This window comes from Engystomops pustulosus, chromosome 5 (assembly GCF_040894005.1).
Source record: "Engystomops pustulosus chromosome 5, aEngPut4.maternal, whole genome shotgun sequence".
Lineage (NCBI taxonomy): Eukaryota > Metazoa > Chordata > Amphibia > Anura > Leptodactylidae > Engystomops > Engystomops pustulosus.
Window position 1 is genome coordinate 211,231,995 of NC_092415.1, and position 27,137 is coordinate 211,259,131.

The following is a 27,137-nucleotide window of genomic DNA, read 5'->3' on the forward strand; positions in this document are numbered from 1 at the left end:
CCCTGGTGGCTGGTTGTGTCCTCTGGTGGCAGGTGGTGCCCCCTGTTGGCTGGTTGTGTCCTCTGGTGGCTGGTTGTGTCCTCTGGTGGCAGGTTGTGTCCTCTGTTTCCTGGTTGTGCCCCCTGGTGGCAGGTGGTGTCCTCTGTTTCCTGGTTGTGCCCCCTGGTGGCAGGTGGTGCCCCTCTGGTGGCAGGTTGTGTCCTCTGGTGGCCGGTTGTGTCCTCTGGTGGCCGGTTGTGTCCTCTGGTGGCAGGTTGTGGCCTCTGGTGGCCGGTTGTATCCTCTGGTGGCAGGTTGTGGCCTCTGGTGGCAGGTTGTGCCCCCTGGTGGCTGGTTGTGTCCTCTGGTGGCAGGTTGTGCCCCCTGGTGGCAGGTTGTGTCCTCTGGTGGCTGGTTGTGTCCTCTGGTGGCAGGTTGTGTCCTCTGTTTCCTGGTTGTGCCCCCTGGTGGCAGGTGGTGTCCTCTGTTTCCTGGTTGTGCCCCCTGGTGGCAGGTGGTGCCCCTCTGGTGGCAGGTTGTGTCCTCTGGTGGCCGGTTGTGTCCTCTGGTGGCAGGTTGTGGCCTCTGGTGGCCGGTTGTGCCCCCTGGTGGCAGGTTGTGTCCTCTGGTGGCAGGTTGTGCCCCCTGGTGGCAGGTGGTGTCCTCTGGTAGCAGGTTGTGTCCTCTGGTAGCAGGTTGTGCCCCCTGGTGGCAGATTGTGTCCTCTGGTGGCAGGTTGTGCCCTCTGGTGGCAGGTTGTGTCCTCTGGTGGCAGATTGTGTCCTCTGGTGGCTGGTTGTGTCCTCTGGTGGCAGATTGTGTCCTCTGGTGGCAGATTGTGTCCTCTGGTGGCAGGTTGTGCCCCCTGGTGGCAGGTGGTGTCCCCTGGTGGCAGGTTGTGCCCCCTGGTGGCTGGTTGTGTCCCTGGCACACTGTACATTATATCCGGTACAGAACATGTGGACAGTTACAATTGCGCTTTCCAGGTCTGACAGATTCCAGGACGCCCCTCGCCCTGGGGCGATATCCGGAGCCTATAAATGACTTTGGTTATATTTGGCGCTGACCCCGCGCCGCCCCCTCGGATGTGTTTGTCGCAGGTCACGGCACCAGCATTTACAGAATGAGGTTGATAGATTGAGCCAGATTGTCAGGGCCCGGAGTCATGTCCACAGCGGGGGAAGGGGACAGCGCATTGTGATACGTCCGGGAGATTTATCAATCAGAAATGTCATGTTTATCAAAGCCTTAGACCAATCTCTTTAAACTTCTCCAATTAGTACAATAAAGGGGGCGTGGCCTCGCGACAAAATGTATTTGGCGCAGAAACCAGACCAACTTCTAAGCAAAGCACAACTAGAAAATATAACATTTACTAGAAAACTCACCCAATCTTTTCCCAGCAATGCCCCGCCCCTTTGTCATACTGGTCACCAAACCGTCTTAAACCTCTGATAAATAAAAGCACAGATAAATTGATAAATGTTCCCTATTGTATTCCCACCACATACAAGTCCTCCCTTCTGGGACAAGGGGGCGGGGTTTGATGTATCAAATACATTCACATGAAAATTACAAAAATTGTTGCAATTTCCCTCCAGTAGAAGATGAAGAACATCGAGCAGCGTCTCAGTCTGGAATGTTCCTTAGTGTTCTGTCTTTCTTGTTTAATAAGTTGCCAAAATATCGAGATTTTCTGTTTTTCAGGATAGGGGGGGGGGGGGGGGTGACAGAGGGCCCGTTACAGGGGGGGGGGGGGTTAGTGTGCCCATTACTGGGGGGGGGGAGGCAGAGGGCACATTACTAGGGGGGGGGCAGAGGGCTCATTACTAGGGGGGGCAGAGGGCTCATTACTGGGAGGGGCAGAGGGCACATTACTGGGGGGGAGCAGAGGGCACATTACTGGGGGGGAGCAGAGGGCACATTACTGAGGGGGGCAGAGGGCACATTACTGTGGGGCAGAGGGCACATTACTGGGGGGGAGCAGAGGGCACATTACTGAGGGGGGCAGAGGGCACATTACTGTGGGGCAGAGGGCACATTACTAGGGGGGGCAGAGGGCTCATTACTGGGGGGAGCAGAGGGCACATTACTGAGGGGGGCAGAGGGCACATTACTGTGGGGCAGAGGGCACATTACTGGGGGGGAGCAGAGGGCACATTACTGAGGGGGGCAGAGGGCACATTACTGTGGGGCAGAGGGCACATTACTAGGGGGGGCAGAGGGCTCATTACTGGGGGGAGCAGAGGGCACATTACTGAGGGGGGCGGAGGGCACATTACTGGGGGGGCAGAGGGCACATTACTGGTGGGGCAGATGACACATTACTGGGGGACAGAGGGGATATTACAGGGGGACAGGGGGGACATTACTGGGGGGTGCAGAGGGCACATTACTGGGGGGACAGAGGGCACATTACTGGGGGACAGGGGGGACATTACTGGGGGTGCAGAGTGCACGATACTGGGGGGGACAGAGGGCACATTACTGGGGGGACAGAGGGCACATTACTGGGGGGACAGAGGGCACATTACTGGGAGGGGCAGAGGGCACATTACTGGGGGGGCAGAGGGCTCATTACTGGGAGGGGCAGAGGGCACATTACTGGGGGGGAGCAGAGGGCACATTACTGGGGGGGAGCAGAGGGCACATTACTGAGGGGGGCAGAGGGCACATTACTGGGGGGGCAGAGGGCACATTACTGGGGGGGGCAGAGGGCACATTACTGGGGGACAGAGGGGACATTACTGGGGGGGCAGAGGGAACATTACTGGCGGGGACAGAGTGCACATTACTGGGAGACAGAGGGCACATTACTGGGGGGGCAGAGTGCACGATACTGGGGGGGGACAGAGGGCACATTACTGGGGGGACAGAGGGCACATTACTGGGGGGACAGAGGGCACATTACTGGGGGGGCAGAGGGCACATTACTGGGGGGACAGAGGGCACATTACTGGGGGGACAGAGGGCACATTACTGGGGGGACAGAGGGCACATTACTGGGGGGACAGAGGGCACATTACTGGGGGACATTAATGAGCAAGAAAAAAAAAACTTTCTTGATCTTGCCAATTGGCTGCAATAAAACTAACAAACCAGTCACTCAGTAGAAATGAGATTGGTAATTGTGAAATGAGGAAAGTCTCGGTCCCCATGATGGACTGCCCCCCCTCCCCATGATGCCCCCCCCCCTCCCCTCCCCATGATGCCCCCCCCTTCCCTCCCCATGATGCCCCCCCTTCCCCTCCCCATGATGCCCCCCCTTCCCCTCCCCATGATGCCCCCCTTCCCCCCCCATTCTCCCTTGTGTCAGATGTCGGTAGCTTGTGTCCGTCACCAGGGCGGTTTGTAATTCACCCAGTGCTGACCGACAAGTGATGAGACCCCCGGGGGGAGAGAGTCGTGCGCTCTGCATCAATTCACTGAACGGGAAATATGGGAATAATAATCCGGAAAATCTGTCATGAACGCTGGGATGGCTGCCCAATCCACTGGATAGAAGGATGAGTGCGAGATCCTCCTGCATCTATCATCACATATATGTATCTTTACAATGTGAAGGCTCCTCTACAGCAGCGCAGAGTATTTCAGCAGTGTGTGACCCTCCCTCCTGACTCCTCCCTCCTGACTCCTCTATCCTGGTTGTCCTGCAGGTGGATACGGATGATGTCCTCACCAGAGAGGAGCAGATCTACATGCTGATGGAAGAGAAGGGAAAGTGTGAACAGCAGCTGAAGTCCCAGGCACAAGGTATTACAGGATAGGGGGCGCCCAAATGGGGGGATGCTGAGGATGTAGTACAGTGTATAGTCCACATGGGGGGATGCTGAGGATATAGTACAGTGTATAGTCACATGGGGGGATGCTGAGGATATAGTACAGTGTATAGTCACATGGGGGGATGCTGAGGATGTAGTACAGTGTATAGTCCACATGGGGGGATGCTGAGGATGTAGTACAGTGTATAGTCACATGGGGGGATGCTGAGGATGTAGTACACTGTATAGTAACATGGGGGGGATGCTGAGGATGTAGTACAGTGTATAGTCACAAGGGGGGATGCTGAGGATGTAGTACACTGTATAGTAACATGGGGGGGATGCTGAGGATGTAGTACAGTGTATAGTAACATGGGGGGATGCTGAGGATGTAGTACAGTGTATAGTCCACATGGGGGGATGCTGAGGATGTAGTACAGTGTATAGTCACATGGGGGGATGCTGAGGATGTAGTACAGTGTATAGTCCACATGGGGGGATGCTGAGGATGTAGTACAGTGTATAGTCACATGCGGGGATGCTGAGGATGTAGTACAGTGTATAGTCACATGGGGGGATGCTGAGGATATAGTACAGTGTATAGTCACATGGGGGGATGCTGAGGATGTAGTACACTGTATAGTAACATGGGGGGGATGCTGAGGATGTAGTACAGTGTATAGTAACATGGGGGGGATGCTGAGGATGTAGTACAGTGTATAGTAACATGGGGGGATGCTGAGGATGTAGTACAGTGTATAGTAACATGGGGGGGATGCTGAGGATGTAGTACAGTGTATAGTCACATGGGGGGATGCTGAGGATGTAGTACAGTGTATAGTCACATGGGGGGAGGCTGAGGATGTAGTACAGTGTATAGTCACATGGGGGGATGCTGAGGATGTAGTACAGTGTATAGTCACATGGGGGGATGCTGAGGATGTAGTACAGTGTATAGTCACATGGGGGGATTCTGAGGATGTAGTACAGTGTATAGTCACATGGGGGGATTCTGAGGATGTAGTACAGTGTATAGTCACATGGGGGGATGCTGAGGATGTAGTACAGTGTATAGTCCACATGGGGGATGCTGAGGATGTAGTACAGTGTATAGTCACATGGGGGATGCTGAGGATGTAGTACAGTGTATAGTCCACATGGGGGATGCTGAGGATGTAGTACAGTGTATAGTCCACATGGGGGGATGCTGAGGATGTAGTACATTGTATAGTCCACATGGGGGGATGCTGAGGATGTAGTACAGTGTATAGTCCACATGGGGGGATGCTGAGGATGTAGTAAAGTGTATAGTCACATGGGGGGATGATGAGGATGTAGTGCAGTGTATAGTCCACATGGGAGGATGCTGAGGATGTAGTACAGTGTATAGTCACATGGGGGGATGATGAGGATGTAGTACAGTGTATAGTCACATGGGGGGATGCTGAGGATGTAGTACAGTGTATAGTAACATGGGGGGGATGCTGAGGATGTAGTACAGTGTATAGTCACATGGGGGGATGCTGAGGATGTAGTACAGTGTATAGTCACATGGGGGGGATGCTGAGGATGTAGTACAGTGTATAGTCACATGGGGGGGATGCTGAGGATGTAGTACAGTGTATAGTCATATGGGGGGATGCTGAGGATGTAGTACAGTGTATAGTCACATGGGGGGATTCTGAGGATGTAGTACAGTGTATAGTCACATGGGGGGATGCTGAGGATGTAGTACAGTGTATAGTCACATGGGGGGATTCTGAGGATGTAGTACAGTGTATAGTCACATGGGGGGATGATGAGGATGTAGTACAGTGTATAGTCACATGGGGGGATGCTGAGGATGTAGTACAGTGTATAGTCACATGGGGGGATGCTGAGGATGTAGTACAGTGTATAGTCATATGGGGGGATGCTGAGGATGTAGTACAGTGTATAGTCACATGGGGGGATGATGAGGATGTAGTACAGTGTATAGTCACATGGGGGGATTCTGAGGATGTAGTACAGTGTATAGTCACATGGGGGGATGCTGAGGATGTAGTACAGTGTATAGTCACATGGGGGGATTCTGAGGATGTAGTACAGTGTATAGTCACATGGGGGGGATGCTGAGGATGTAGTGCAGTGTATAGTCACATGGGGGGATGCTGAGGATGTAGTACAGTGTATAGTCACATGGGGGGGATGCTGAGGATGTAGTACAGTGTATAGTCACATGGGGGGATGCTGAGGATGTAGTACAGTGTATAGTCATATGGGGGGATGCTGAGGATGTAGTACAGTGTATAGTCACATGGGGGGATTCTGAGGATGTAGTACAGTGTATAGTCACATGGGGGGATGCTGAGGATGTAGTACAGTGTATAGTCACATGGGGGGATGATGAGGATGTAGTACAGTGTATAGTCACATGGGGGGATGATGAGGATGTAGTGCAGTGTATAGTCCACATGGGAGGATGCTGAGGATGTAGTACAGTGTATAGTCACATGGGGGGAGGCTGAGGATGTAGTACAGTGTATAGTCACATGGGGGGATGCTGAGGATGTAGTACAGTGTATGGTCACATGGGGGGAGGCTGAGGATGTAGTACAGTGTATAGTCACATGGGGGGATGCTGAGGATGTAGTACAGTGTATAGTCACATGGGGGGATGCTGAGGATGTAGTACAGTGTATAGTCACATGGGGGGGATGCTGAGGATGTAGTACAGTGTATAGTCACATGGGGGGATTCTGAGGATGTAGTACAGTGTATAGTCACATGGGGGGATGCTGAGGATGTAGTACAGTGTATAGCCCACATGGGGGGATTCTGAGGATGTAGTACAGTGTATAGTCACATGGGGGGATGCTGAGGATGTAGTACAGTGTATAGTCACATGGGGGGATTCTGAGGATGTAGTACAGTGTATAGTCACATGGGGGGATGCTGAGGATGTAGTACAGTGTATAGCCCACATGGGGGGATGCTGAGGATGTAGTACAGTGTATAGTCACATGGGGGGATGCTGTGGATGTAGTACAGTGTATAGTCACATGGGGGGATGCTGAGGATGTAGTACAGTGTATAGTCACATGGGGGGATGCTGAGGATGTAGTACAGTGTATAGTCACATGGGGGGATGCTGAGGATGTAGTACAGTGTATAGTCACATGGGGGGATGCTGAGGATGTAGTACAGTGTATAGTCACATGGGGGGATGCTGAGGATGTAGTACAGTGTATAGTCACATGGGGGGATGCTGAGGATGTAGTACAGTGTATAGTCACATGGGGGGATTCTGAGGATGTAGTACAGTGTATAGTCACATGGGGGGATGATGAGGATGTAGTACAGTGTATAGTCACATGGGGGGATGATGAGGATGTAGTACAGTGTATAGTCCACATGGGGGGAGGCTGAGGATGTAGTACAGTGTATAGTCCACATGGGGGGATGCTGAGGATGTAGTACAGTGTATAGTCCACATGGGGGGATGCTGAGGATGTAGTACAGTGTATAGTCACATGGGGGGGATGCTGAGGATGTAGTACAGTGTATAGTCACATGGGGGGATGCTGAGGATGTAGTACAGTGTATAGTCACATGGGGGGATGCTGAGGATGTAGTACAGTGTATAGTCCACATGGGGGGATGCTGAGGATGTAGTACAGTGTATAGTCCACATGGGGGGATGCTGAGGATGTAGTACAGTGTATAGTCACATGGGGGGATGCTGAGGATGTAGTACAGTGTATAGTCACATGGGGGGGATGCTGAGGATGTAGTACAGTGTATAGTCACATGGGGGGATTCTGAGGATGTAGTACAGTGTATAGTCACATGGGGGGATGCTGAGGATGTAGTACAGTGTATAGTCACATGGGGGGATGCTGAGGATGTAGTACAGTGTATAGTCACATGGGGGGATGCTGAGGATGTAGTACAGTGTATAGTCACATGGGGGGATGCTGAGGATGTAGTACAGTGTATAGTCACATGGGGGGATGCTGAGGATGTAGTACAGTGTATAGTCACATGGGGGGATGCTGAGGATGTAGTACAGTGTATAGTCACATGGGGGGAGGCTGAGGATGTAGTACAGTGTATAGTCACATGGGGGGATGCTGAGGATGTAGTACAGTGTATAGCCCACATGGGGGGATGCTGAGGATGTAGTACAGTGTATAGTCACATGGGGGGATGCTGAGGATGTAGTACAGTGTATAGTCACATGGGGGGATGCTGAGGATGTAGTACAGTGTATAGCCCACATGGGGGGATGCTTAGGATGTAGTACAGTGTATAGTCCACATGGGGGGATGCTGAGGATGTAGTACAGTGTATAGTCACATGGGGGGATGCTGAGGATGTAGTACAGTGTATAGTCACATGGAGGATGCTGAGGATGTAGTACAGTGTATTGTCACATGGGGGGATTCTGAGGATGTAGTACAGTGTATAGTCACATGGGGGGGATGCTGAGGATGTAGTGCAGTGTATAGTCACATGGGGGGATGCTGAGGATGTAGTACAGTGTATAGTCACATGGGGGGATGCTGAGGATGTAGTACAGTGTATAGTCACATGGGGGGATGCTGAGGATGTAGTACAGTGTATAGTCCACATGGGGGGATGCTGAGGATGTAGTACAGTGTATAGTCACATGCGGGGATGCTGAGGATGTAGTACAGTGTATAGTCACATGGGGGGATGCTGTGGATGTAGTACAGTGTATAGTCACATGGGGGGATTCTGAGGATGTAGTACAGTGTATAGTCACATGGGGGGATGCTGAGGATGTAGTACAGTGTATAGTCACATGGAGGATGCTGAGGATGTAGTACAGTGTATAGTCACATGGGGGGATGCTGAGGATGTAGTACAGTGTATAGTCATATGGGGGGATTCTGAGGATGTAGTACAGTGTATAGTCACATGGGGGGATGCTGAGGATGTAGTACAGTGTATAGTCACATGGGGGGATGCTGAGGATGTAGTACAGTGTATAGTCCACATGGGGGGATGCTGAGGATGTAGTACAGTGTATAGTCACATGCGGGGATGCTGAGGATGTAGTACAGTGTATAGTCACATGGGGGGATGCTGTGGATGTAGTACAGTGTATAGTCACATGGGGGGATTCTGAGGATGTAGTACAGTGTATAGTCACATGGGGGGATTCTGAGGATGTAGTACAGTGTATAGTCACATGGGGGGATGATGAGGATGTAGTACAGTGTATAGTCACATGGGGGGATGATGAGGATGTAGTACAGTGTATAGTCCACATGGGGGGAGGCTGAGGATGTAGTACAGTGTATAGTCCACATGGGGGGATGCTGAGGATGTAGTACAGTGTATAGTCCACATGGGGGGATTCTGAGGATGTAGTACAGTGTATAGTCACATGGGAGGATGCTGAGGATGTAGTACAGTGTATAGTCACATGGGGGGATGCTGAGGATGTAGTACAGTGTATAGTCCACATGCGGGGATGCTGAGGATGTAGTACAGTGTATAGTCCACATGGGGGGATTCTGAGGATGTAGTACAGTGTATAGTCACATGGGGGGATGATGAGGATGTAGTACAGTGTATAGTCACATGGGGGGATTCTGAGGATGTAGTACAGTGTATAGTCACATGGGGGGATGCTGAGGATGTAGTACAGTGTATAGTCACATGGGGGGAGGCTGAGGATGTAGTACAGTGTATAGTCACATGGGGGGATGCTGAGGATGTAGTACAGTGTATAGTCACATGGAGGATGCTGAGGATGTAGTACAGTGTATAGTCACATGGGGGGAGGCTGAGGATGTAGTACAGTGTATAGTCACATGGAGGGTGCTGAGGATGTAGTACAGTGTATAGTCACATGGGGGGGATGCTGAGGATGTAGTACAGTGTATAGTCACATGGGGGGATGCTGAGGATGTAGTACAGTGTATAGTCACATGGGGGGATGCTGAGGATGTAGTACAGTGTATAGTCACATGGGGGGATGCTGAGGATGTAGTACAGTGTATAGCCCACATGGGGGGATACTGAGGATGTAGTACAGTGTATAGTCACATGGGGGGATTCTGAGGATGTAGTACAGTGTATAGTCACGTGGGGGGATTCTGAGGATGTAGTACAGTGTATAGTCACATGGAGGATGCTGAGGATGTAGTACAGTGTATAGTCACATGGGGGGATGCTGAGGATGTAGTACAGTGTATAGTCACATGGGGGGATGATGAGGATGTAGTACAGTGTATAGTCACATGGGGGGATTCTGAGGATGTAGTACAGTGTATAGTAACATGGGGGGGATGCTGAGGATGTAGTACAGTGTATAGTCACATGGGGGGATGCTGAGGATGTAGTACAGTGTATAGTAACATGGGGGGGATGCTGAGGATGTAGTACAGTGTATAGTAACATGGGGGGGATGCTGAGGATGTAGTACAGTGTATAGTAACATGGGGGGGATGCTGAGGATGTAGTACATTGTATAGTTCACATGGGGGGATGCTGAGGATGTAGTACAGTGTATAGTCACATGGGGGGATGCTGAGGATGTAGTACAGTGTATAGTTACATGGGGGGATGCTGAGGATGTAGTACAGTGTATAGTCACATGGGGGATGCTGAGGATGTAGTACAGTGTATAGTTACATGGGGGGATGCTGAGGATGTAGTACAGTGTATAGTCACATGCGGGGATGCTGAGGATGTAGTACAGTGTATAGTCACATGGGGGGATGCTGAGGATGTAGTACAGTGTATAGTCACATGGGGGGATGCTGAGGATGTAGTACAGTGTATAGTCCATATGTATCTACTATATTATCCTCACATGAAGGAGCTGTGTTTAGATAATGACCCCCACATGTAACTGTAAATATAGGAAGCGGAGGCGGGGCTGATATCCATCATGGCGGTGTCATCCCCCCATGGGAAGCGCGTTATCTCTGATGTTATCTGCTGGATCCTACATTGTATACACTGCACATTTCTTCTATTCTGGGAACAGGACGATTCTCAGATGTTCTTTTGTCCCATTCAGCCAAAAATGAGAAGTTATTGCACGATCTTGGATTTTGGACCAAAAAAGTGTCTCCTATCTAAAGTCTGTGTTATATTGGGATGTACAACGTGTAGACGGAACGATGAGCTTATCTTTGAGGCAGTGCACTGTACAGCAGATAATACAGGGCTGTGTAGTATATAGAGGCAGTGCACTGTACAGCAGATAATACAGAGCTGTGTAGTATATAGAGGCAGTGCACTGTACAGCAGATAATACAGGGCTGTGTAGTATATAGAGGCAGTGCACTGTACAGCAGATAATACAGGGCTGTGTAGTATATAGAGGCAGTGCACTGTACAGCAGATAATACAGGGTGTGTAGTATATAGAGGCAGTGCACTGTACAGCAGATATTACAGGGCTGTGTAGTATATAGAGGCAGTGCATTGTACAGCAGATAATACAGGGTGTGTAGTATATAGAGGCAGTGCACTGTACAGCAGATAATACAGGGCTGTGTGGTATATAGAGGCAGTGCACTGTACAGCAGATAATACAGGGTGTGTAGTATATAGAGGCAGTGCACTGTACAGCAGATAATACAGGGCTGTGTAGTATATAGAGGCAGTGCACTGTGCAGCAGATAATACAGGGCTGTGCAGTATATAGAGGCAGTGCACTGTACAGCAGATAATACAGGGTGTGTAGTATATAGAGGCAGTGCACTGTACAGCAGATAATACAGGGTGTGTAGTATATAGAGGCAGTGCACTGTACAGCAGATAATACAGGGTGTGTAGTATATAGAGGCAGTGCACTGTACAGCAGATAATACAGGGTGTGTAGTATATAGAGGCAGTGCACTGTACAGCAGATAATACAGGGTGTGTAGTATATAGAGGCAGTGCACTGTACAGCAGATAATACAGGGTGTGTAGTATATAGAGGCAGTGCACTGTACAGCAGATAATACAGGGTGTGTAGTATATAGAGGCAGTGCACTGTACAGCAGATAATACAGGGCTGTGTATTATATAGAGGCAGTGCACTGTACAGCAGATAATACAGGGCTGTGTAGTATATAGAGGCAGTGCACTGTACAGCAGATAATACAGGGCTGTGTAGTATATAGAGGCAGTGCACTGTACAGCAGACAATACAGGGCTGTGTAGTATATAGAGGCAGTGCACTGTACAGCAGATAATACAGGGTGTGTAGTATATAGAGGCAGTGCTCTGTACAGCAGATAATACAGGGCTGTGTAGTATATAGAGGCAGTGCACTGTACAGCAGATAATACAGGGTGTGTAGTATATAGAGGCAGTGCACTGTACAGCAGATAATACAGGGTGTGTAGTATATAGAGGCAGTGCACTGTACAGCAGATAATACAGGGTATGTAGTATATAGAGGCAGTGCACTGTACAGCAGATAATACAGGGTGTGTAGTATATAGAGGCAGTGCGCTGTACAGCAGATAATACAGGGTGTGTAGTATATAGAGGCAGTGCATTGTACAGCAGATAATACAGGGCTGTGTAGTATATAGAGGCAGTGCACTGTACAGCAGATAATACAGGGCTGTGTAGTATATAGAGGCAGTGCACTGTACAGCAGATAATACAGGGTGTGTAGTATATAGAGGCAGTGCACTGTACAGCAGATAATACAGGGCTGTGTAGTATATAGAGGCAGTGCACTGTACAGCAGATAATACAGGGCTGTGTAGTATATAGAGGCAGTGCACTGTACAGCAGATAATACAGGGTGTGTAGTATATAGAGGCAGTGCACTGTACAGCAGATAATACAGGGCTGTGTAGTATATAGAGGCAGTGCACTGTACAGCAGATAATACAGGGTGTGTAGTATATAGAGGCAGTGTACTGTACAGCAGATAATACAGGGCTGTGTAGTATATAGAGGCAGTGCACTGTACAGCAGATAATACAGGGCTGTGTAGTATATAGAGGCAGTGCACTGTACAGCAGATAATACAGGGTGTGTAGTATATAGAGGCAGTGCACTGTACAGCAGATAATACAGGGCTGTGTAGTATATAGAGGCAGTGCACTGTACAGCAGATAATACAGGGCTGTGTAGTATATAGAGGCAGTGCGCTGTACAGCAGATAATACAGGGTGTGTAGTATATAGAGGCAGTGCACTGTACAGCAGATAATACAGGGTGTGTAGTATATAGAGGCAGTGCACTGTACAGCTGATAAAACAGGCTGTGTAATATATAGAGGCAGTGTACTGTACAGCAGATAATACAGGGCTGTGTAGTATATAGAGGCAGTGCACTGTACAGCAGATAATACCGGGTGTGTAGTATATAGAGGCAGTGCACTGTACAGCAGATAATACAGGGCTGTGTAGTATATAGAGGCAGTGCACTGTACAGCAGATAATACAGGGCTGTGTAGTATATAGAGGCAGTGCACTGTCCAGCAGATAATACAGGGCTGTGTAGTATATAGAGGCAGTGCACTGTACAGCAGGTTATACAGGGTGTGTAGTATATAGAGGCAGTGCACTGTACAGCAGATAATACAGGGCTGTGTAGTATATAGAGGCAGTGCACTGTACAGCAGATAATACAGGGCTGTGTAGTATATAGAGGCAGTGCACTGTACAGCAGATAATACAGGGCTGTGTAGTATAGAGGCAGTGCACTGTACAGCAGATAATACAGGGTGTGTAGTATATAGAGGCAGTGCACTGTACAGCAGGTTATACAGGGTGTGTAGTATATAGAGGCAGTGCACTGTACAGCAGATAATACAGGGCTGTGTAGTATATAGAGGCAGTGCACTGTACAGCAGATAATACAGGGCTGTGTAGTATATAGAGGCAGTGCACCGTACAGCAGATAATACAGGGCTGTGTAGTATATAGAGGCAGTGCACTGTACAGCAGATAATACAGGGTGTGTAGTATATAGAGGCAGTGCACGGTACAGCAGATAATACAGGGTGTGTAGTATATAGAGGCAGTGCACTGTACAGCAGATAATACAGGGCTGTGTATTATATAGAGGCAGTGCGCTGTACAGCAGATAATACAGGGTGTGTAGTATATAGAGGCAGTGCACTGTACAGCAGATAATACAGGGTGTGTAGTATATAGAGGCAGTGCACTGTACAGCAGATAATACAGGGTGTGTAGTATATAGAGGCAGTGCGCTGTACAGCAGATAATACAGGGTGTGTAGTATATAGAGGCAGTGCACTGTACAGCAGATAATACAGGGTGTGTAGTATATAGAGGCAGTGCACTGTACAGCAGATAATACAGGGTGTGTAGTATATAGAGGCAGTGTACTGTACAGCAGATAATACAGGGTGTGTAGTATATAGAGGCAGTGCACTGTACAGCAGATAATACAGGGTGTGTAGTATATAGAGGCAGTGCACTGTACAGCAGATAATACAGGGTGTGTAGTATATAGAGGCAGTGCGCTGTACAGCAGATAATACAGGGTGTGTAGTATATAGAGGCAGTGCACTGTACAGCAGATAATACAGGGTGTGTAGTATATAGAGGCAGTGCACTGTACAGCAGATAATACAGGGTGTGTAGTATATAGAGGCAGTGTACTGTACAGCAGATAATACAGGGTGTGTAGTATATAGAGGCAGTGCACTGTACAGCAGATAATACAGGGCTGTGTAGTATATAGAGGCAGTGCACTGTACAGCAGATAATACAGGGCTGTGTAGTATATAGAGGCAGTGCACTGTACAGCAGATAATACAGGGTGTGTAGTATATAGAGGCAGTGCACTGTACAGCAGATAATACAGGGTGTGTAGTATATAGAGGCAGTGCACTGTACAGCAGATAATACAGGGTGTGTAGTATATAGAGGCAGTGCACTGTACAGCAGATAATACAGGGCTGTGTAGTATATAGAGGCAGTGCACTGTACAGCAGATAATACAGGGCTGTGCAGTATATAGAGGCAGTGCACTGTACAGCAGATAATACAGGGTGTGTAGTATATAGAGGCAGTGCACTGTACAGCAGATAATACAGGCTGTGTAGTATATAGAGGCAGTGCACTGTACAGCAGATAATACAGGGCTGTGTAGTATATAGAGGCAGTGCACTGTACAGCAGATAATACAGGCTGTGCAGTATATAGAGGCAGTGCACTGTACAGCAGATAATACAGGGCTGTGTAGTATATAGAGGCAGTGCACTGTACAGCAGATAATACAGGGTGTGTAGTATATAGAGGCAGTGCACTGTACAGCAGATAATACAGGGTGTGTAGTATATAGAGGCAGTGCACTGTACAGCAGATAATACAGGGTGTGTAGTATATAGAGGCAGTGCACTGTACAGCAGATAATACAGGGCTGTGTAGTATATAGAGGCAGTGCACTGTACAGCAGATAATACAGGGTGTGTAGTATATAGAGGCAGTGTGCTGTACAGCAGATAATACAGGGCTGTGTAGTATATAGAGGCAGTGCACTGTACAGCAGATAATACAGGGTGTGTAGTATATAGAGGCAGTGTGCTGTACAGCAGATAATACAGCTCTGTGCAGTATATAGAGGCAGTGCACTGTACAGCAGATAATACAGGGCTGTGTAGTATATAGAGGCAGTGCACTGTACAGCAGATAATACAGGGTGTGTAGTATATAGAGGCAGTGCACTGTACAGCAGATAATACAGGGTGTGTAGTATATAGAGACAGTGCGCTGTACAGCAGATAATACAGGGCTGTGTAGTATATAGAGGCAGTGCACTGTACAGCAGATAATACAGGCTGTGTAGTATATAGAGGCAGTGCACTGTACAGCAGATAATACAGGTTGTTTAGTATATAGAGGTAGTGCACTGTACAGCAGATAATACAGGGTGTGTAGTATATAGAGGCAGTGCACTGTACACCAGATAATACAGGGCTGTGTAGTATATAGAGGCAGTGCACTGTACAGCAGATAATACAGGGTGTGTAGTATATAGAGGCAGTGCACTGTACAGCAGATAATACAGGGTGTGTAGTATATAGAGGCAGTGCACTGTACAGCAGATAATACAGGGTGTGTAGTATATAGAGGCAGTGTGCTGTACAGCAGATAATACAGCTCTGTGCAGTATATAGAGGCAGTGCACTGTACAGCAGATAATACAGGGTGTGTAGTATATAGAGGCAGTGCACTGTACAGCAGATAATACAGGGTGTGTAGTATATAGAGGCAGTGCACTGTACAGCAGATAATACAGGGTGTGTAGTATATAGAGGCAGTGCACTGTACAGCAGATAATACAGGGTGTGTAGTATATAGAGGCAGTGCACTGTACAGCAGATAATACAGGGTGTGTAGTATATAGAGGCAGTGCACTGTACAGCAGATAATACAGGGTGTGTAGTATATAGAGGCAGTGCACTGTACAGCAGATAATACAGGGTGTGTAGTATATAGAGGCAGTGCACTGTACAGCAGATAATACAGGGTGTGTAGTATATAGAGGCAGTGTACTGTACAGCAGATAATACAGGCTGTGTAGTATATAGAGGCAGTGCACTGTACAGCAGATAATACAGGGTGTGTAGTATATAGAGGCAGTGCACTGTACAGCAGATAATACAGGGTGTGTAGTATATAGAGGCAGTGCACTGTACAGCAGATAATACAGGGCTGTGTAGTATATAGAGGCAGTGCGCTGTACAGCAGATAATACAGGGTGTGTAGTATATAGAGGCAGTGCACTGTACAGCAGATAATACAGGGTGTGTAGTATATAGAGGCAGTGCACTGTAAAGCAGATAATACAGGGTGTGTAGTATATAGAGGCAGTGCACTGTACAGCAGATAATACAGGGTGTGTAGTATATAGAGACAGTGCACTGTACAGCAGATAATACAGGGCTGTGTAGTATATAGAGGCAGTGCACTGTACAGCAGATAATACAGGGTGTGTAGTATATAGAGGCAGTGCACTGTACAGCAGATAATACAGGGTGTGTAGTATATAGAGGCAGTGCACTGTACAGCAGATAATACAGGGTGTGTAGTATATAGAGGCAGTGCACTGTACAGCAGATAATACAGGGTGTGTGGTATATAGAGGCAGTGCACTGTACAGCAGATAATACAGGGTGTGTAGTATATAGAGGCAGTGCACTGTACAGCAGATAATACAGGGTGTGTAGTATATAGAGGCAGTGCACTGTACAGCAGATAATACAGGGTGTGTAGTATATAGAGGCAGTGCACTGTACAGCAGATAATACAGGGCTGTGTAGTATATAGAGGCAGTGCGCTGAACAGCAGATAATACAGGGGTGTGTAGTATATAGAGGCAGTGCACTGTACAGCAGATAATACAGGGCTGTGTAGTATATAGAGGCAGTGCACTGTACAGCAGATAATACAGGGTGTGTAGTATATAGAGGCAGTGCACTGTACAGCAGATAATACAGGGTGTGTAGTATATAGGGGCAGTGCACTGTACAGCAGATAATACAGGGTGTGTAGTATATAGAGGCAGTGCACTGTACAGCAGATAATACAGGGTGTGTAGTATATAGAGGCAGTGCGCTGTACAGCAGATAATACAGGGCTGTGTAGTATATAGAGGCAGTGCACTGTACAGCAGATAATACAGGGCTGTGTAGTATATAGAGGCAGTGCACTGTACAGCAGATAATACAGGGTGTGTAGTATATAGAGGCAATGCACTGTACAGCAGATAATACAGGGTGTGTAGTATATAGAGGCAGTGCACTGTACAGCAGATAATACAGGGTGTGTAGTATATAGAGGCAGTGCACTGTACAGCAGATAATACAGGGCTGTGTAGTATATAGAGGCAGTGCACTGTACAGCAGATAATACAGGGTGTGTAGTATATAGAGGCAGTGCACTGTACAGCAGATAATACAGGGTGTGTAGTATATAGAGGCAGTGCACTGTACAGCAGATAATACAGGGTGTGTAGTATATAGAGGCAGTGCACTGTACAGCAGATAATACAGGGTGTGTAGTATATAGAGGCAGTGCACTGTACAGCAGATAATACAGGGCTGTGTAGTATATAGAGGCAGTGCACTGTACAGCAGATAATACAGGGTGTGTAGTATATAGAGGCAGTGCACTGTACAGCAGATAATACAGGGTGTGTAGTATATAGAGGCAGTGCACTGTACAGCAGATAATACAGGGTGTGTAGTATATAGAGGCAGTGCACTGTACAGCAGATAATACAGGGCTGTGTAGTATATAGAGGCAGTGCACTGTACAGCAGATAATACAGGGTGTGTAGTATATAGAGGCAGTGCACTGTACAGCAGATAATACAGGGCTGTGTAGTATATAGAGGCAGTGCACTGTGTTACTGTGTGAGTATATAGGTGAATGTATAATACTGGTGACAATGTGTTATTGTATTGTGTAAGATAAGACTGATGTAAATACTAGTAAAACATTGAAGTGACTCTGATGCAGATTTCCACCTGTCATTTGTTCTATATAACTCGGTGCCCTGACAAGGGCAATGGCTGCTGTTACACAAGTCTTTTCCTAGCTAACTGACCCTATGACCTGCAGAGGATATGCCCTGACTGACCCTATGACCTGCAGAGGATATGCCCTGACTGACCCTATGACCTGCAGAGGATATGCCCTGACTGACCCTATGACCTGCAGAGGATATGCCCTGACTGACCCTATGACCTGCAGAGGATATGCCCTGACTGACCCTATGACCTGCAGAGGATATGCCCTGACTGACCCTATGACCTGCAGAGGATATGCCCTGACTGACCCTATGACCTGCAGAGGATATGCCCTGACTGACCCTATGACCTGCAGAGCTGTGATCAGGGGTCTCTGCTGTCACTTCTCTGTGTCCAGGCTGTGATCAGGGGTCTCTGCTGTCACTTCTCTGTGTCCGGGCTGTGATCAGGGGTCTCTGCTGTCCTGTGCCCGGCTGTGATCAGGGGTCTCTGCTGTCACTTCTCTGTGTCCGTGCTGTGATTAGGGGTCTCTGCTGTCCTGTGTCCGGGCTGTGATCAGGGGTCTCTGCTGTCCTGTGCCCGGCTGTGATCAGGGGTCTCTGCTGTCACTTCTCTGTGTCCGGGCTGTGATTAGGGGTCTCTGCTGTCCTGTGTCCGGGCTGTGATCAGGGGTCTCTGCTGTCCTGTGTCCGGGCTGTGATCAGGGGTCTCTGCTGTCCTGTGTCCGGGCTGTGATCAGGGGTCTCTGCTGTCACTTCTCTGTGTCCGGGCTGTGATCAGGGGTCTTTGCTGTCCTGTGTCCGGGCTGTGATCAGGGGTCTCTGCTGTCACTTCTCTGTGTCCGGGCTGTGATCAGGGGTCTCTGCTTTCCTGTGTCCGGGCTGTGATCAGGGGTCTCTGCTGTCACTTCTCTGTGTCCGGGCTGTGATCAGGAGTCTCTGCTGTCCTGTGTCCGGGCTGTGATCAGGGGTCTCTGCTGTCCTGTGTCCGGGCTGTGATCAGGGGTCTCTGCTGTCCTGTGTCCGGGCTGTGATCAGGGGTCTCTGCTGTCACTTCTCTGTGTCCGGGCTGTGATCAGGGGTCTCTGCTGTCACTTCTCTGTGTCCGGGCTGTGATCAGGGGTCTCTGCTGTCACTTCTCTGTGTCCGGGCTGTGATCAGGGGTCTCTGCTGTCACTTCTCTGTGTCCGGGCTGTGATCAGGGGTCTCTGCTGTCACTTCTCTGTGTCCGGGCTGTGATCAGGGGTCTCTGCTGTCGCTTCCCTGTGTCCGGGCTGTGATCAGGGGTCTCTGCTGTCACTTCTCTGTGTCCGGGCTGTGATCAGGGGTCTCTGCTGTTTCTTCCCTGTGTCCGGGCTGTGATCAGGGGTCTCTGCTGTCACTTCTCTGTGTCCGGGCTGTGATCAGGGGTCTCTGCTGTCCTGTGTCCGGGCTGTGATCAGGGGTCTCTGCTGTCACTTCTCTGTGTCCGGGCTGTGATCAGGGGTCTCTGCTGTCGCTGTCCTGTGTCCGGGCTGTGATCAGGGGTCTCTGCTGTCCTGTGTCCGGGCTGTGATCAGGGGTCTCTGCTGTCCTGTGTCCGGGCTGTGATCAGGGGTCTCTGCTGTCCTGTGTCCGGGCTGTGATCAGGGGTCTCTGCTGTCCTGTGTCCGGGCTGTGATCAGGGGTCTCTGCTGTCACTTCTCTGTGTCCGGGCTGTGATCAGGGGTCTCTGCTGTCACTTCTCTGTGTCCGGGCTGTGATTAGGGGTCTCTGCTGTCACTTCTCTGTGTCCGGGCTGTGATCAGGGGTCTCTGTTGTCCTGTGTCCGGGCTGTGATCAGGGGTCTCTGCTGTCACTACTCTGTGTCCGGGCTGTGATCAGGGGTCTCTGTTGTCCTGTGTCCGGGCTGTGATCAGGGGTCTCTGCTGTCGCTGTCCTGTGTCCGGGCTGTGATCAGGGGTCTCTGCTGTCGCTGTCCTGTGTCCGGGCTGTGATCAGGGGTCTCTGCTGTCGCTGTCCTGTGTCTGGGCTGTGATCAGGGGTCTCTGCTGTCGCTGTCCTGTGTCTGGGGCTTTGCTGGGGGGTCTCTGCTGTCGCTGTCCTGTGTCTGGGGCTTTGCTGGGGGGTCTCTGCTGTCGCTGTCCTGTGTCCGGGCTGTGATCAGGGGTCTCTGCTGTCGCTGTCCTGTGTCCGGGCTGTGATCAGGGGTCTCTGCTGTCGCTGTCCTGTGTCCGGGCTGTGATCAGGGGTCTCTGCTGTCGCTGTCCTGTGTCCGGGCTGTGATCAGGGGTCTCTGCTGTCGCTGTCCTGTGTCCGGGCTGTGATCAGGGGTCTCTGCTGTCGCTGTCCTGTGTCCGGGCTGTGATCAGGGGTCTCTGCTGTCGCTGTCCTGTGTCCGGGCTGTGATCAGGGGTCTCTGCTGTCGCTGTCCTGTGTCCGGGCTGTGATCAGGGGTCTCTGCTGTCGCTGTCCTGTGTCCGGGCTGTGATCAGGGGTCTCTGCTGTCGCTGTCCTGTGTCTGGGGCTTTGCTGGTGGGTCTCTGCTGTCGCTGTCCTGTGTCCGGGCTGTGATCAGGGGTCTCTGCTGTCGCTGTCCTGTGTCCGGGCTGTGATCAGGGGTCTCTGCTGTCGCTGTCCTGTGTCCGGGCTGTGATCAGGGGTCTCTGCTGTCGCTGTCCTGTGTCCGGGCTGTGATCAGGGGTCTCTGCTGTCCTGTGTCCGGGCTGTGATCAGGGGTCTCTGCTGTCGCTGTCCTGTGTCCGGGCTGTGATCAGGGGTCTCTGCTGTCACCTCTCTGTGTCCGGGCTGTGATCAGGGGTCTCTGCTGTCGCTGTCCTGTGTCTGGGGCTTTGCTGGGGGGTCTCTGCTGTCGCTGTCCTGTGTCTGGGGCTTTGCTGGGGGGTCTCTGCTGTCGCTGTCCTGTGTCTGGGGCTTTGCTGGGGGGTCTCTGCTGTCGCTGTCCTGTGTCTGGGGCTTTGCTGGGGGGTCTCTGCTGTCGCTGTCCTGTGTCTGGGGCTTTGCTGGGGGGTCTCTGCTGTCGCTGTCCTGTGTCTGGGGCTTTGCTGGGGGGTCTCTGCTGTCGCTGTCCTGTGTCTGGGGCTTTGCTGGGGGGTCTCTGCTGTTAGCGCATTGATCGGGGTCTTTCTCCTCGGTCTCTTGGGTCGATATTGGATTTGGCCGCTGCGTCGCTGTCATCATTATCCACCACTGCCCTAATCTCATCAACCAGGTGCAGCCCAGGGAGGGGGACAGCGCTGTATACAGGGGGGGCTGCACTGTATATAGGGGGGGCTGTGCTGTATACAGGGGGGGGGGCAGCTAAGTATACAGGGGGGGCTGCGCTGTATACAGGGGGGACTGCGCTGTATATAGGGGGGGCTGTGCTGTATACAGGGGGGGGGCAGCTAAGTATACAGGGGGGGCTGCGCTGTATACAGGGGGGACTGCGCTGTATATAGGGGGGGCTGTGCTGTATACAGGGGGGGGGGGGCAGCTAAGTATACAGGGGGGGCTGCGCTGTATATAGGGGGGGCGGGCGCTGTATATAGGGGGGGCTGTGCTGTATACAGCAGCTAAGTATACAGGGGAGCAGCTAAGTATACAGGGGAGCAGCTAAGTATACAGGAGGGGCTGCGCTGTATACAGGGAAGAGGGGCAGCTAAGTATACAGGGGGGCAGCTAAGTATACAGGGGGGGGCTGCACTGTATACAGGGGTCGGGGGCAGCTAAGTAAACAGGGGCGGGGGGCTGCGCTGTATACAGGGGAAGGGGGCAGCTAAGTATACAGGGGAGGGGGGCAGCTAAGTATACAGGGGGGGGGGCTGTGCTGTATACAGGGGGGGCAGCTAAGTATACAGAGGAGCAGCTAAGTACACGGGGGGGGGGCAGCTAAGTATACAGGGGGGGCTGCGCTGTATACAGGGAAGGGGGGCAGCTAAGTATACAGGGGGGGGGGGCTGCACTGTATACAGGGGAAGGGGGCAGCTAAGTATACAGGGGGGGCTGCGCTGTATACAGGGGGGGGGCAGCTAAGTATACAGGGGGGGCTGCACTGTATACAGGGGGGGGCAGCTAAGTATACAGGGGGGGCTGCGCTGTATACAGGGGGGGGCAGCTAAGTATACAGGGGGGGCTGCACTGTATACAGGGGAGGGCAGCTAAGTATACAGGGGGGGCTGCACTGTATACAGGGGTCGGGGGCAGCTAATTAAACAGGGGCAGGGGGCTGCGCTGTATACAGGGGGGGGGGCAGCTAAGTATACAGGGGGGGGGGCTGCACTGTATACAGAGGAAGGGGGCAGCTAAGTATTCAGGGGGGGCTGCGCTGTATACAGTTGAAGGGGGCAGCTAAGTATACAGGGGTCGGGGGCAGCTAATTAAACAGGGGCAGGGGGCTGCGCTGTATACAGGGGGGGGGCAGCTAAGTATACAGGGGGGGGCTGCTTTGTATACAGGGGGGAGCTGCGCTGTATACAGTGGAGGGGGGCAGCGCTGTAAACAGCGGCAGGGGACAGCTACGTGTACAGGGGAGGGGGGCAGCTAAGTATACAGGAGGGGCTACGCTGTATGCAGGGGATGGGGGCTACGCTGTATGCAGGGGATGGGGGCTACGCTGTATGCAGTATGCACCTGTATACTTAGCTGCCCCCCATCCCCTGTATACAGGAGATACTTGATCTCTGCCCTGACCTGTGACCTGGATCTCTGCTGCCTGCCCTGACCTGTGCCCTTTGCGCTGACCTCACCCTGTACATAGACTACACTCTGTATGTCCCCAGCTGACACCAGCAGTTGTGTAAGGGGCAGTTTCCTGGTGCCATCCCTCCCTCCCCCCATCTTCCCGTGCACACAGGGCCCGGCACATCCGGGACAGGCCGGGGCTTTCTCCTCGTGTCCTGCTCATAGATGTTTATAGGGAGGTTTTATAGGAGCCCATAAAGAGGTTTATATGGATGAGGCCCCATGGGAGGTGCGCGGCCTGTATACACGGAGTTAATGGGCGACAGGTGACGCGCGGCGACCGATCCTGATCATGATGACATCCTGTTACATTGTATCATAATATTATCATTATTACATATTCCCCTCCCCCCGCCCTTGCTCTGTCCCCGCCTCCTCTCATTCTATTATTTCATTCTCTGGCTTCGCATTTTGTCAGTCTTTGTCTTTTCCTCTCTTTTTCTCTGTTGCTCTCTGCCTCTTTATGTCTCATTAGGGGAGGTTTGGGGCCGGGCAGAGGGCAGTCAGGGGGCCGGGCAGAGGGCAGGCAGGGGGCCGGGCAGAGGGCAGGCATGGGCCGGGCAGAGGGCAGGCAGGCGGCCGGGCAGAGGGCAGGCAGGCGGCCGGGGAGAGGGCAGACGGGGCCGGGGAGAGGGCAGGCAGGGGGCCGGGGAGAGGGCAGGCAGGGGCCGGGCAGAGGGCAGGCAGGGGCCGGGCAGAGGGCAGGCATGGGCCGGGCAGAGGGCAGGCAGGGGGCTGGGCAGGCAGGGGGCCGGGGAGAGGGCAGGCAGGGGCCGGGCAGAGGGCAGGCAGGGGCCGGGCAGAGGGCAGGCAGGCGGCCGGGGAGAGGGCAGGCAGGGGCCGGGCAGAGGGCAGGCAGGGGCCGGGCAGAGGGCAGGCAGGGGCCGGGCAGAGGGCAGGCAGGCGGCCGGGGAGAGGGCAGGCAGGGGGCCGGGGAGAGGGCAGGCAGGGGGCCTGTCAGAGGGCAGGCAAGGGCCGGTCAGAGGGCAGGCAGGGGCCGGTCAGAGGGCAGGCAGGGGCCGGTCAGAGGGCAGGCAGGGGCCGGTCAGAGGGCAGGCAGGGGGCCGGGGAGAGGGCAGGCAGGGGCCAGTCAGAGGGCAGGCAGGGTACCAGGGAGAGGGCAGGCAGGGGGCCAGGGAGAGGGCAGTCAGGGGGGCAGGCAGGGGGCCTGGCAGAGGGCAGGCAGGGGGCCGGGGAGAGGGCGGGCAGGCAGAGGGCAGGCAGGGGGCCAGGCAGGGGGCCGGAGAGAGGGCGGGCAGGCAGGGGGCCGGGCAGGGGGCAGGGCAGAAGGCAGGCACAGGGCGGGCAGGATAGGTGGTAGCACTTGCAGTCTCGCCAGGAGATGCGGTTCCTGGAGCTGTAAGAGCAGGAATACCATCACTAACAGGAAAAAAAGTTTTTACAAAATCTGTAAATTAGCTGGAGGGGCTTAGGCTGATCCCACCTGATGCCTCTGGGCACTGCCCTCACTGATAGCCCCGCCTCTCAGACATCACCCCCGGCTCCTCAGGCTAGCAGTGTGGGGTGTGAATAAATTAAAAGATGCCAAGAGGCTAATTTACATATTTTTGAAAGCTTTTAATAACTTTTTCCTGTTGGTGATGCTGTCCCCGGCGAGACTGTAAGTGCCACCACCTACCGCCAGCCCTAAAAGAATGACATCAATGAATCTCTTGTCTTCTCCTCTTCTCCTCTTCTCTTCTATCTGTTCTCTTTCTCCTCTTCTCCTTTTCTCTGTTCTTTCTCCTCTTCTCTCTTCTATCTGTTCTCTTTCTCCTCTTCTCTCTTCTATCTGTTCTCTTTCTCCTCTTCTCCTTTTCTCTCTTCTTTGTTCTCTTTCTCCTCTTCTCTCTTTTATCTGTTCTTTTTCTCCTCTTCTCTCTTCTTTCTGTTCTCTCTCCTCTTCTCTTCTTCTCTCTTCTTTCTGTTCTCTCTCCTCTTCTCTTCTTCTCTCTTCTGTCTATTCTCTTTCTCTTCTTCTCTTTGTTCTATTTCTCCTCTTCTCCTTTTGTCTCTTCTGTCTGTTCTCTTTCTCCTCTTCCCTCTTCTATCTGTTCTCTTTTTCCTCTTCTCTCTTTTATCTGTTCTTTTTCTCCTCTTCTCTCTTCTTTCTGTTCTCTCTCCTCTTCTCTTCTTCTCTCTTCTGTCTATTCTCTTTCTCCTCTTCTATCTGTTCTCTTTTTCCTCTTCTATCTGTTCTCTTTCTCCTCTTCTCTCTTTTATCTGTTCTTTTTCTCCTCTTCTCTCTTTTATCTGTTCTTTTTCTCCTCTTCTCTCTTTTATCTGTTCTTTTTCTCCTCTTCTCTCTTCTTTCTGTTCTCTCTCCTCTTCTCTTCTTCTCTCTTCTGTCTATTCTCTTTCTCTTCTTCTCTCTTCTATTTGTTCTATTTATCCTCTTCTCCTTTTGTCTCTTCTGTCTGTTCTCTTTCTCCTCTTCCCTCTTCTATCTGTTCTTTCTCCTCTTTTTTCTTCAATCTGTTCTTTTTCTCCTCTTTCTGTTCTTTCTCCTCTTCTTCTTTTCTCTCTTCTATCTGTTCTCTTCCTCCTCTTCTCCTCTTCTATCTGTTCTTTTTCTCCTCTTCTCCTCTTTTATCTGTTCTTTCTCCTTTTCTCTCTTCTGTCTGTTCTCTACCTCCTCTTTTTCTTCTATCTGTTCTCTTCCTCCTCTTCTCCTCTTCTATCTGTTCTTTTTCTCCTCTTCTCCTCTTTTATCTGTTCTCTTTCTCCTTTTCTCTCTTCTGTCTGTTCTCTATCTCCTCTTCTCTTTTCTATCTGTTCTCTTCCTCCTCTTCTCCTCTTATATCTGTTCTTTTTTTCCTCTTCTCCTCTTCTATCTGTTCTCTTTATCCACTTACCCTCTTCTGTATTATTTCTGTTATCTATATCCACTTCTCCTTTTCTCCTCTTCCCTCTTCTATCTGTTCTCTTTTTCCTCTTCTCCTCTTCTCTCTTCTATCTGTTGTCTTTCTCCTCTTTTCTCTTCAATCTGTTCTTTTTCTCCTCTTCTTTCTGTTCTTTCTCCTCTTCTCTCTTCTATCTGTTCTCTTCCTCCTCTTCTCTCTTCTATCTGTTATTTCTCCTCTTCTCTCTTCTATCTGTTCTTTCTCCTCTTATCCTCTTCTATCTGTTCTCTTTCTCCCCTTCTCTCTTTTAGCTGTCCTCTTTCCCTTCTTCTCTATTTTATCTGTTTTCTTCTTCCTCTTCTCTCTGTCCTCTTTCTCCTCTTCTCTCTTCTATCTGTTCTCTTTCTCCTCTTCTCTCTTCTATCTGTTCTCTTTCTCCTTTTTCTATCTGTCCTCTTTCCCCTCTTCCCTCTTCAATCTCCTCTTCTCTCTTTTATCTGTCCTCTTTCCCCTCTTCCCTCTTCAATCTCCTCTTCTCTCTTTTATCTGTCCTCTTCCTCCTCTTCTATCTGTTCTTTCTCCTCTTCTCTCTTCTATCTGTTCTTTCTCCTCTTTTTCTCTTCCCCTCTTCTCTCTTCCTTTCTCCTGATATATTTTTATATTCTCCATCTTTTTATGGCCTGATATTAGATTGTGATACTTTCATTTTTTGGTACAACAATATGAACCTATTATTTCCGGGACGTCCCTCCTCCCTCCTCCCTCCTTCCTTCTCCGCAGATTATACATTTTCTTTCTCTTCTTACATAATTTATATTTATTTTTAATCTATTTTTATATTCTACTATATTCAGATTCATTACATTCTGGTAAATGCAATAAATTGCAGCTCCGGGGGTTTTATGCTCCGTAACTGGAAACATTGTTACATCAAAAGCTGAAAACTATTTACAGACGGAATATTTCTCCCAGCTGAGGGTTTGTTACATTGTATTTTGTACTTCAGCAGCTCTGATTCTCTTCTCTTCATTCCTTTCAGTGAAGGGATAAGAGGCCCTCAGTCAGTGCTGCCTAGAATGGATACAATTGTAACAAACCCTCAGCTTGGAGATTCATCAGTTTCAGTATTTAGATAACGTTGTCATTCTCCGGCAGCGAACAGAAATATTATAACATCAAACACAAAGTCTGCGAGGACGTTTCCACACTTCTACCGTGCAATGATGAGGCTTTAGTGGCACAAAACTAGAGGATCCCTTTAACAACATCTTTCCTATAATTATTGGGGGTCATTTACTAAGGCCCGATTCGCGGTTTCCCGACGTGTTACCCAAATATTTCCGATTTGCGCC

At 50.5% G+C, this 27,137-nt stretch overlaps 1 protein-coding gene across 1 annotated transcript in view; it reads left to right on the forward strand.

Moving 5' to 3' along the window:
• PTH1R (parathyroid hormone 1 receptor) overlaps positions 1-27,137 on the forward strand; it is a 206,494-nt gene that overhangs the window by 70,570 nt on the left and 108,787 nt on the right. The window contains exon 2 of the mRNA XM_072154535.1: positions 3,636-3,732. Coding sequence (XP_072010636.1) covers positions 3,636-3,732 — 97 coding nt within the window. The remainder of the gene's footprint in view (positions 1-3,635; positions 3,733-27,137) is intronic.